Source organism: Rhamphochromis sp. 'chilingali' (assembly GCF_963969265.1).
Source record: "Rhamphochromis sp. 'chilingali' genome assembly, chromosome: 10".
NCBI lineage: Eukaryota > Metazoa > Chordata > Actinopteri > Cichliformes > Cichlidae > Rhamphochromis > Rhamphochromis sp. 'chilingali'.
The window spans coordinates 21,914,475-21,927,004 of NC_137937.1; the positions used below are offsets into that span (position 1 = coordinate 21,914,475).

The following is a 12,530-nucleotide window of genomic DNA, read 5'->3' on the forward strand; positions in this document are numbered from 1 at the left end:
TTCACAGGTTTACTTAGCCTCTAGTAAATCTCAGTACTGTACACTGCGCATAGCTCATTAAAGGCTCTGATTGTTTGCTCTTGTATTTGCAGTGTTTGAAACACTTCCTCATCCGATAAGTGTCTGTGTGTTTGTAACTGTGTGTACTTCTGATGCACAGGTTGTTTGATCACTCCATGGAGGGTTTTAAGAACTGGGAGTTTATGACCACCCACTGCTGGGGAGAGAAGGCAGCTGGCGACTGGGTCCTAGAAATCTATGACTCACCTTCACAACTTCGCAGCCAGAAAGTGCCTGGTATGACAGTGTGAATAGTTTCTTTAACTGAATCATGTTGTATTCATTTTTTTTTTTTTACATTGATTTTTATGTTATGGCAACAGAAGAAGCAGAAGAGCCATTAACTTTCTCTGGAATAGGTAAAGTGCCATCAGGGCCATGCATGTTGCTCGGGAAGCCGTGAATTTTGTAACTGAAATTACCCACTAATTTACTGTCTCAGATGAAGAGTAGTAGGTTCTTAAAAGCTGTTACATCAGTCACTGTAATGCCATATAAACTACCTAGCTTTCCTTGGGTATCATTAAAACGTTTCGCGGTGGTTTCTGAAAATGCAGGGCGTAAAAATGTAGTCGGGTTTATAGTGTGACCTGATTATACCAGTAACTCTACAATATAAATATGAGAACACCCCAATTTACCCACCGCAAGGAGATAACGAAATACCTCTATTTAGGATAACTTTTATAAATGTCATCTTGTCTTTTCAGGCAAGCTAAAGGAGTGGTCACTGGTGCTGTATGGCACCTCTGTGCACCCGTACTCAACTGGGCACATAGATAAGCCTCAGTTTGCAGACCTTGATGAGGAATTCCCAGAGGAGTACCCTGGTAAGTGATAAATCCATTGCCGCCCACAGCAGGGTTGGTGACAATAGCAGCCTTTAGTAACATATTTGTCATTGCCTTTTTTTACTTCCCTGCTGTTGTGTCAAAATATTAGTATTGTAGTTTGTGATTTAAGGGTACTTTTGAAGTGCAATCAGTTAAAATAGATCATTTTAAGAGGCTATAAGACTTGAAACCCCTTTTTCTTTCTGTATTTGAATCCAGGCCCCTGTGACTCTGAATGCAGTGAGAATGGCTGTTGGGGTCCTGGACCCCACCACTGCATTAACTGCCTTCATTACTTCCTCAAGTTCAAGAACAACACCAGGTCAGACTGCTTTAGATTGTCAGAAGTTATATTGCTCCTTGAGTGTATACATCTACTCAAAATCAAACCTTCAGAATCGAACTGTATCACTCTTTGTTTTACGCCACTTGACTTTCTGCCAGAAAAGCTTTACATGGTGTGCTTTAGCCTTGTGTAGTACTGGCTCATCACAGCAAGAAGGTCCTGGGTCCAGAATAGGGATTTACTTTTTGTGTTGACTCTGTTGCTGTCCCCCTCCACATGTAGGTTTTCTCTGGGTACTCCAGCTTTCTCCCACAGTGCAAACACATGCATCACGTGGCATTTCTAAATTAGCTAAGGTGTCAATCTGGGTGTAAATGGTTGTCTGTCTGTTAGGACAGTAGAGTCCTTGCAATTTGGAAAAAAATGGATGACTGCAGAGTCAGCCGTATTCGACTGCAGTCACTCTCAGGCAAATTGGTGAAGGTTTGCAAATACTTTGCTACATGTTGCAGTAAGTCTCCACCGATGAGTGTAACATGTCCACACGTGTCTCTTTGCACTCACGGATTCGACCCAAGTGGTTGCCATCTAGTTATAGTCTGGTTATACATTCTCCTTAAATGTGAAAGAACCCTAGTTCGAGACCGGGAGGAGACAAGAACCCAGCCTCAGTGACTTCACGGGCTTGTATGCTCCTAGTGCCAGACCCAAGCACAGATAAATGAGAGTATCGAGGGTGGAAGGCCAGCCACTATAAAATCTGTGCTAAGTCAGACGTATCGAACTATCCACTGTGGCAACAACCTCATGCTAAATAGGAGAGCAGTGGAAAAGTGCCTTACTGTTGGGTTTTCTTCTTAGATTTTTTTTTTAACAAAGAAGATAAAAGATTTCAACACATTAATAAACAAAACTAATCACAGACTAAAAAACAAATGATTGAATGATTGTCCTGGCAAAACTTTTATTCCTTTATGTTCTTCGTTGTAGAATTAGGAGCTAGAACTACTTGGATCAGCTCAAACCCTATGACCTACAATGCCAAAAAAAATCTTGTTTAATGAACTCCAACAGAGCCATTTGAGCCATCTCCTTTGTTAATTTAAAGGCAACACATGGAAAACCCATGTCTGGCCCAGCAGTTGCTTCGTCTTTTGATCGTTTTTAGGAGTAAGAGGTCCAATGAGCAGACGGATCAATATTAGCTGAGGGGCTTTCAATCAGATAGTTTTCCAAAGGTAAAGTGAACATTGGTGCATACAAATCCCTCGATCTGTAGACTTAACCAGCCGAAGGCAACATTTCAGTTGTTTACATACCTCAGAGAAACATCTGTTCGCCAGCCTGTTTTGTGTGATTGGGTTTGATCATTAGGAAACCTACAGAAATTTAACATCTGCGTTTATTTTTAGTGCATTTTATTTATTTATTTTCATGTGAATCCAGAAAAAGAGTGTTTCTACGTTTTGACAAGTAAATCTGAGAGAGAAAAACAAGAACTGAGAACTGGCTACTGAGTTTTTGGAAGCTTTGCATTGCACTGTGCTTTATATAAGGAGACTGTTACATGGTGAGCTTGGAAACTTTCCTGATGGTGGCCTGATTAATTACACCACGTCAGTCTGATAAGAGAAACGCTGTCAGTCACGGTGTGTCCTGTTTGTCCTTTCCCCTTCTTAATTGTGTGTATACAAGCCCGTGTGTGACTGTAAATTTGTGCATGTGTCTACATTTTGTGCTTGCCCCCCGGGATCAAAGTCTGTAGTAATTGCCTTTGTGTCGGCCTGTCTCTGGTCTAATAAAAGACAGGCCGATGCAGGTGCATGAGAATGTGCAAGCTTAGGTGCTGCCTTATCATTAGCTCACTTTAGAGGTGTGCTGCCCTTTTCTGCCACCACAGGGAGCAATTGATGAATGAAGATTGGAGGAAGGAGGAGGGGTGGCAGCAGCGTCTAGTCATCAGATAATTACATCCCTACATGCGTGTTTGATGCTTCACATACACCAAAGGATGTGGGGGTCTTTGGAATTTCTTTTTATGTATTTTTGAGTTTGATTCTCAGGGTAAACTATCAGCTTGTAAATAGTAATCGATTACATTTTAAAAACATTTTCTTAGGTTCTGAGAGAACTATCGGTGTTTGTTGAGGGATAATAATATGCAAATATTTGTAACCGTTTATAAAGTACACATTTGAATTTAGATCTGTTAGCTTTGTTGGCATGTACAGGGGGCCAACATTTTGAATGCGCACCCTTCTGGCTTTCCAAATTTCTTGCCTAAATTCAGGTTTGAATTTCAAAGTTCCCTTCTATTGTCTTCTACATGTTTAATCAGTGTGTCGGAGACAAAATAAAGTTTGAAGTTTTAATTGGTGTCCTGGGTTTAGAGGTTACACTACAGTACATGCTGTTGTTACAAAAGATATTTTTTTCTTTTTATATAACCATTTCAGCAAACCAGGCATGTATTTAAGTTGGAGGATAAAAGCATGTCTTTTGTACTTACACACGTGCAGTGTGTGTCTTTTGGCAGAAGGTGCACACTTGTGTGTGCGTTTTTTTTTTTTTTGCTCTTTAGCTCTATGGAGGTCATTACTTCAGGATGTGAGCTCGGGTTAAAATGATGGGGTGCTAAGGAGCTGTGAAGTTATTCAGTAGATGTTGGCCTGTTCGTTGTGTAAAACCTGCACGCACACATTTATTTTTGCATTACTTCACAGATATTTTATTGCATTTTAGATCATATTTGCTGCAGAGATTATGTATTTATTTATTTTTTACATTTCGGTCTTTGGTTTTGATTTGGTCTTCACTGGTCTGCTGCTGAAGAACGCTGTCCTTCAGAGGAAACTACAGCCTCAATAAATCTTTAAGAAAAATGTGCTATAGATTTTTTTTTTACATGCTTTCATGACACCTTTTTTTCCATTCTTCATTTTTTTTATACTAAGTCTTCCTGTTTTGTATCCAAAGAAGTTCTTTTAAAAAAAAGCTTTGATGTTTTGAGCTCCACCTGAGTGTTAAACTTGCATAAACATGTTTCCGAGTGTAACTGTTCACTTATTTTGCGCAGCGTTGACTAATCAATCTGAAAATTACAACCTTTGTATAAGGTTGTAATTTTTTTTTTCCCTCACCTTTTTTTTGTTGTCTTTATATTTGTCTTCAAAACCTCCAAAATGACATGTTCCATCTCAAGGAGGTTATCCTAATGCTCTAAATGTAAATACTTTTCCTGTCTTCAATGACTTTTCTTTCCAGGATGTGTGTATCGGAGTGCCCCAGTGGATTTTTCCGTGATGATAGGAAACGTTGCAAGAAGTGCTCCTCCTCTTGTGAGACCTGTGTTGGTAGTCGTAGTGACCAGTGCACCACATGCAGGAGTGGTTTTAACCTCATCGAGGGCTCCCACACGTGCGTCGCCAACTGTCCTGACGGCTTCTACCTCGACAGCGGTAGGTTTCCCCGCAGGTCACACCGGGTTTGTCATGGCTAACCTCTGGGTCTGAAAAGTAAAGCTACTGCAGAAGTGCCATATCCTGCATATTTTTGACACCCAACAGGGGGCGACTCCCTAAGTAAAAAAACATCCCGACGGGTTTATGGTCTCAGTCGCTAGTTTTAGATTTTATTTAAGAAAACACATTGTTTGTTTCGTAGAATAATAATGGATTGGATTTATATAGCGCTTTTCGGGGCCCTCAAAGCGCTTTACAATTCCACTATTCATTCACTCTCACATTCATACACTGGTGGAGGCAGCTACAGTTGTAGCCACAGCTGCCCTGGGGCAGACTGACAGAAGCGAGGCTGCCATATCGCGCCATCGGCCACTCTGGCCAACACCAGTAGGCGGCAGGTGAAGTGTCTTGCCCAAGGACACAACGACCGAGACTGTCCGAGCCGGGGCTTGAACCGGCAACCTTCCGGTTACAAGACAAACTGCCAACTCTTTGAGCCACGAACGCCCCGAATAAACATTAGAGTAACATAAACGAGAAGCAGGGAATGTGTTATAATATATTACTGTTTCTCACTCAGATCTATGCTTCACTCGGTTTCAAAACGTCAGGTTTTTTTAAACCAATTAGTCACATCACGGTGGCTGTGCATTTCTTATTTACAGGCTGTCACACAGTTTTGTTATAAGTTTCTTGGGACTTCAGTTGTGTTTCTGTTGTGCACTTGTTTTCTTAAAATGCCAAAATCTCACTGTTATTCTCCGTGTCCACTGCACAATCATCTGTGCCTGAAGTTCCTTAGATTACGACTGTAGAGAAATACACTGCCATTTGTAAATGGTGGAGGAGGTTTCTAAAAACCTCCACCCTTAGCAGTAACTATCACCAGTCTGCTTTCATTCACCACACCAGAATGATGCCATTGTACCCTTGAGGTAATGTCTAGCCGCTTGTTTATTGTAATGCACTTGCTGATTCAAGCTGAACTGAAAAGTTTGTGGTAGTGAACCGTTTGGCTACGTCAAATTAAAGTGGAATAAAACATGAAATAAAGCAGATCTGCAGGAAGATTATGCTTGGATTAGGTTTACAATCATTTTTCCTTTCTTTTTTTTCTTCCTGTGTTAAATTCTGGCATGTAAAGTATTCAGTAGTGCAGTAGTATTCACAGAAAGTATGCGCTTTACGGGTTCAGAATTTTTGCCAGTGTTTTTTTTTTTTTTTTTTGTTAATAAAAACAAACCAGAAATGAGAGACTGACACTATGTATATATTATAATTATGTCTTTGTATTTGCCAGGATAGTGTGTAAGCCCTGGCAGCTCTGAGAGTCTCTGGCAGCAGATCTGAGATATTCTGATGCAAGTTTAATCATAACATTTTAACAGGCCAAGATGTAGTGGGTACATTTTCCCTTTTGGAATGGCAGCATAGCCGAGGGTTTTTTGGTTGTTGTTGTTTTTTTTTAAATAAGAAAACTGGAGTTTATTTTCTTTTTAACATTCTGACAGCAACGTTGACATTATTTTGTTACCATATCACGGATAAACCAATGTAAGCTAGGCTCGCTGTGCTATTGATGTTAAAATTAGTGCATATATACTAAATGACAAAGTGTTTGACCAGGATTGTACTATTTATTGTGGTTTCACTAAATCTTTTCTAATCATTAATCATTTTGTGAATTGTTTAAAATGCAAAAATATTCAAGAAACCCTGATATAACATGGAGAAGGGTAGAAATCAGCAGCAGATGGTTTTTATACCCATTTTAAAAACCCTACAATTTCTAAAGAATTTATATTGATTGATGAGCCAAATTACACTCTAATGTTCACCTGAGCCAAAATGCCACAACAACATATCGTCCAACTTTTCTTGGAAACCAGTCCGTAGCCTGCTCATGTCCTTCCTTCATCCTGTAAGGATTCCTAAAAATCCAAAAAATCCAACCAGCATTCTTACTTACAGTCTCCTCGTCCTTTCAGGGAATGATAAAACATGTTATTAGCATAACTTTTTGGCAATCACCATTGCTACAGAGGAGTCCATGTGCTTTGTGTCAAAGCGTGTCATTGACTTTAGTCTGCCTTTTGAAATATTCATCCAGATTCCCATCCTCCCTCAACACTATAATCTTCTTTCAGCCCCACAGAACCTTTCACCCCTCATCTCGCTATCTCGATTTCCTCCTCTTTTTTTTTTTTTCCTTTTTTGTCCTTTTTGCCTCTTCTTCTCAATATTCTCTCATAACTTTACTCGCTGGTCTTCCTCACACATTCGACTCCAACTGATACTCTTCATCACTCTTTCCCCTCTATTCCCCTGCTGTTTTTTTTTTTTTTTTTTTTAATGCAACCAGACTTCTGGTTCCTATTATGTGCTGTGTATGACTCGCGCACTGTGTGTCTTCCAGATTCCAACATTTTTAGGCGATGTCAGGAGAACTGTAAGAAGTGTACAGCCTCCAATATCTGCACAGAATGTAAACCTGGGATGAGGTAAGATGGGTGCCACGTTGAGCAATTCCTGACTAGAGTCACTGATTATAGTTTAAAGCATTAATCATTTTCACAAACAGCACAGCCTTGAACTTTTTTTAGTCATCACGTGAAAGAGGTGCATATGAAAAGTCAATGTAGCACTGTGCAAAATGTGTTCGTGTTAGACCACCCACCATTCCTTTACGTCTTGCTTTCTCACTCATTATCAGTCCAGGCCTTGTACTGACCATTTTCAGAAGAATGATTGTTGTTGTTGTTTAAAGCCACCTAATATTGACCTATGAGCAGTGATGGGAATAACGGCGTTACAAGTAACGGCGTTACAAGTCGATCCGTCTACTGTTTACTGTAGCCTCATTGGAATTGGTCTGAGTGGAAGGGTGGCTGTCAAGAAGCCAAGTTTTTTAACCAGCCAGGTATGACATATTACACAAGAACTGGATTCGAAATCAGTGGTTTATGGGGTGATGAATCCAATTAACTTTTTGCTTCAGATTGTTGCCAATATGTATGGAGGATGCCTAGAGAGAGGTAGGACACAAATGTCTACAGCCATCTATAAAACATGGTGACATTGATGCATTTTCATTGCTGGAGATCTTATCAAAACTGATTTAATTTCAAACATGGACTAGCATCAGATTTTGACTCACAATGCAATACGAAGTGTAAAGCATCTAATTGGCAGTAAATGTATTTTTCAGCATGACAATGATCCCAAACACACTGCCAGTGCAGTAAAAGGTTAGCTGTGTAGAGAAAAACACAGTAATGAAACAGTATGGGATCATCTCGACAGAGAATAGAACAAATGCCAGCCAACATCCAAAGAAGAGCTTTAAATGTCCTTCAAGAAACCAGGAGAACTATTCCTAAAAACGACTTAAATTACAAGAAATCCTGCCTTGCGTTTTTCGTGACGGTTGTGCTTTGGCTGTAAGATGTTGGGCAGTAGGAGAGTGTTGTGATGTTTTGTGAGAATCTCTGACAATCAGATGTGAACATCAACTTCTTTTAGAAAATGGTCAGTTGCATGACTGTCAGAAAGTAAACAGGACTCAACTTCTGTCTTAAGTGCTTTTAAATTATCATCTGACTAATCAGGTTTTAATGTATGAGGTACTGCAACAGGAAAAGATTGGTCTGAAAACCTCCAAATTTTGCCCCTCATTGCAAACAGTTGGATGTTTTTTGTCACCATCGTTGAGTCTGTTTATATAACATTCACATTTAAATGTGGTCAGAAAATCGTACAAACTAGCTGGTCTCAAACACACTGCTCAGTTAAAGCTTTTTCACCCGTTCTTACACTCTTGCTCAGTGATGCTTCAACAGGAACAGCCACTGAACTGCTGTGATTATTGGACAACTCGCTTTAACTCCTGAACCGCAAGTGGGTTGTGGTTCATTATACATGGACCGCTTCTACAATATGTATCATATGAAGGGCTTTGTGCTTTGATAAGCCTTGAACATAAAATTTGACGTAGATTTCCCCCCCAAATATCACTGTTGTGGTTCCAGGATAAAAACCTTTTGTGCTCATTGACTGTAATGTTGCAGAAGTGCTGCCATTTTATTCCAGAACATTGTATACTTTGTGGTTTGTACAGTGAACCGGTGAAACGAGGGTTTCCCAACTTTTATCCACTTGGGATCCATATTGAGTAAACTGATAGTTATCCAGTGTGGTCAGTGGCTTATTAAAGCCCACATATGCTTGTGTAATGTGGAGACCCAAAGGAAGAGGATCTGTTTTGCGTTGTAATCCTTACTTTGAAGAGGCTATGATCTGAACCGTTTACCCAGCCATTGAGACATGGTTCAGTTCATCATTTGGCCACTTCCACAGGAGCCTCTTCAAAATGACCCAGCTGCATTTGACCTGACTGAGGATAGTTTCTAAAGTGCTGGAATTCCAGCTAGGTCAGGAAAGAAACACTTGTGAAGTGTTTAAACATACTGTGGTCTTGAACCCAACTTTTAAGTGCATAGTGTTGCCAGAGGTGGAGGTGGGGAGGGACACTTGTAGGCCATAATTTCCTCTGAACGCCTCAGAGACCACAGAAACACACACATACACGCGCAGACACACACAGTCTCTCCTCTTCCACTTAGTCCACCATTAATGCTCAGTTAGGAGTCAGAGAGGAAGACGGGACCAGACGAAATTGTTTCTGGGAAACCTAAGCTAACGCGGACCAGCTGTTTTTCAGCTTAGCAAAGCTCACCAACCTGTCCTCACTGTGACTCCACAGAGCCGACTTTGTAACCTCCAAACCTGCTACATATCTGACCTCTTCTCCACCATCTGCCACCTTTAAAATCAATGCAAAAGTCAGAAGCATGTTGTTTTGATGCACACTGCATCCACACAAAGGAAAACATGAGGCTTTTTAATGTCCGGTGATTTTACTGCAGGATGTTCTGGTTTTACTTTAAAGTTACGAGTGCCTTGTTTCGCTTCACTTTCCAGCCTTCAGGCAAACAAGTGTCAGATGACCTGTGACGCCGGGACTTACTACAACGGCCACAGAAGGACCTGCGAACCATGTCACCGGGCCTGTGCCACCTGCGCAGGTAGGAAGCAATGCTTGCAGGATTACATTTGTAATGTGCAGTAAATCTGTGCGTTTTAAAGACACGATCAACATTTTCTATTCGCCAGTGTAACGCTCAAAAATGCATTTGTGTCTTGCAGGCACAGGAGTCGAGGCGTGCACAAAGTGTGCAGACGGCTACTTACTTGAGGATTGGCGGTGTGTTTTAACATGCAGTCCTAGCTACTACCTGTCAGAGCAGACCTCAGACAACGGGCAGGTGCAGAGGTCCTGTAAGAAGTGAGTCAGCACACCTGCCAACACCTCTACGCCACGGTGAAAAGGGGTGGTGTGGGGGGACGACTTTCCAGTCTGTAGAGATAAACAAGGAAGTTTCTTTTGCTAGTGCAAGTGCAAATTTCCAACTTAAACCTAACTTTAGCCTCCGCTGTTATTTTCTTATTTCTCTCCCTGCTCTGTGCATTTCTGGTTTCTGAGCTGGCAGCCTGAAGATGGGCACCTACATCTGATGAAATCAAAACTCGGCTGCACTACACCTGTATTTAAAAATTCAAACGGGGTAATTCAGCAAAATTGCAATCAGTCACTGATGACAGTAAAAGTAAATGAGAACAGAAAGCCTGCAATGAAGGACTTCCCAGTAAACCACAGTCACAGAGCCAGTCAGCGCTGACATTTGGTGCCGTCATTGTTTTGTTGTCTTTAAGCTGTGTGAGCTTTTCCCACAGACGGCTCTGTTGAGTCACCCTTCGCTAATGTTAACCTGAATGAGGACGGAAAGAACACGTAAACATAATCATATCCCCATGATTGACAATGGTCTGATGACTACTTTGCTAGTTGAAACTCATCCACAGCGTCAGACATCTTGTCTGTTCCTCTTATGGCCTTACCTCCCTGCTATGTTCCCTTCCCGTCTTGAATTATTTATTGCCCACTTGACCCTTTTACCATACTGGATTCCTTCATGCTCAGCTTCAGATTTGTCTCAGAAAGTGATGTTTTCACACTAGCGGGATGATAAATGTGATAACTGTGTCTAACACTTGCTCCTAAAGGATTGCTTCAGGTATCTTCTCCTCCAGATTTTCTGTGTTCAGAAATTTGGCACATTTGCAGACACCGCTCACCAGCAGAAACCGAATAGGCCAATAATATTACATATAAGAAAAGTAAGAGAATAAATAAGAGAGTCTACATAAATTACAGCTTTTTTTCCCATTTTTGTAAAGGTCTAATACTGCAGTATAATATATGCGTCAGGGTTGTTTTCTGCTATTAATATAGTCATACCTTTTAATAGTTCTGGTGTTTGTAGACTGACAAAGTTGAAATGTGAGCTCTAACAGGTGTCATTCATCACTGCCTTTATAGCGATCGATTTACTTCCGATTTTGGCGTGCAGGAATAAAGTTTGTGCTGCCTTGACTAGCATCTAATTCCTCACGCACCCTTCGGCAGGTGTGACAGTAGCTGCTATGAGTGCTTGGGGCCCGGGGAAAGAAACTGCAGCAGCTGCAACAGTGGTTACAATCTGGAGGCAGGAGCCTGCGTGGTGAGCACCATCTGCAAAGATGGTGAGTTGTCAGCTTTCTTATCAATACCATGATCTGGATAGTTGTTTATTATTTGGAATGGTTTTTATTTGGCCCACAGGTGAAGTAGTTTGACAAAGAAAATGATTCACTTGCGGCCATTTTTAAGAAATTTGAACTCTGAACTAACACGTTAAATGAAACCGCTCACTGCTGTAGCTCCTAACCAACAAAGCTGTGCTTTTAGCTTCTGTGCTCTACATCCATGTCCTGCATGTCACTAATATAAAACCTCTCTGGGACTACGTGCTCACACGTTTCTATCATATGACATTAACACAGTGCTTTCCTGGGTTCCTGAACTTTGTTGGATCGCATGGGCAGAAAAGATTGTTGAGTATCTACTTATGCGCTCTTTTATGTTTTCCTTTGTATTTCTTGTGCTCCATGTTGGGGTCATTCATTCTCAGCAACACGCAATCCTGTTTGAGGGATTTCCTGAGATTTGGCACGAATGTTCACTTCGGCCTCCAATATCTAAATCTTCTAAGTCTTGCACTAGTTTACTGTGACCTCACAAATACATTTTGGTAATAACTCGAGAAATCATGTGTTTATTATGGCTTAAGTTTAGAAAACTGTCCAACAAGATAAAATGCTGAAGTGGTAATATTTTTCATTGAGATCTTAAAGGTCTAGATGAAAAATATTGGCCCGCGTTACCATTGTTTAATGCCATAACTCAAGGGGGTGGATTGTGACCATAACTGTTCAGTTGCTAAACATTATTAAATCCCTTCCAAGTCTTCATTGATATATTTTTATATTTATTTAAATATTCTGCTCAATCTTCTCCTGCCTTACGTTGTGTTCTCCATTTTCTGTCATCCACGCCTTGTGGCTTCTCCTCCCCAAATTGAGCATGCTCTGCTGATGCTCTTCTAAATGCAAACATTCCCTTTCTTTCGTTATTATTTTTTCTTTCCCCCCACTAACCCCTCTGATGTGATGGTCTGATTATGAGGCTTTGAATAAATCCTGTGATTTTCTGCTCTAGCCGTGACCTTCTATTTAAAATGAACCCTTGGCCACGAAGTCTCGGTTTGTGATGAGATAAAGCTCCGAGGATAAAATATCTTTACTGCGTGACCTTTCTGTTAATGATGAGGACTTTAAGTGCACACTCAGTCTGTTTCCTGTCTTCCTAAACCCCCACCCTCCGCTCCAGCTTCTTACTGGTGACGTTTTGATTTGCAGCTCCGATGTGAACTGCTGTTGAGTTGTGAA

At 40.9% G+C, this 12,530-nt stretch overlaps 1 protein-coding gene across 2 annotated transcripts in view; it reads left to right on the forward strand.

Annotated features, from left to right (window-relative positions):
• pcsk5b (proprotein convertase subtilisin/kexin type 5b) overlaps positions 1-12,530 on the forward strand; it is a 69,824-nt gene that overhangs the window by 54,610 nt on the left and 2,684 nt on the right. For both annotated transcript variants that reach the window (XM_080894990.1, XM_080894989.1), the window contains exons 13-20: positions 161-297; positions 771-890; positions 1,113-1,215; positions 4,444-4,637; positions 7,060-7,144; positions 9,624-9,727; positions 9,849-9,987; positions 11,170-11,285. In XM_080894990.1, the coding sequence (XP_080751116.1) occupies positions 161-297; positions 771-890; positions 1,113-1,215; positions 4,444-4,637; positions 7,060-7,144; positions 9,624-9,727; positions 9,849-9,987; positions 11,170-11,285 (998 nt within the window). The remainder of the gene's footprint in view (positions 1-160; positions 298-770; positions 891-1,112; positions 1,216-4,443; positions 4,638-7,059; positions 7,145-9,623; positions 9,728-9,848; positions 9,988-11,169; positions 11,286-12,530) is intronic.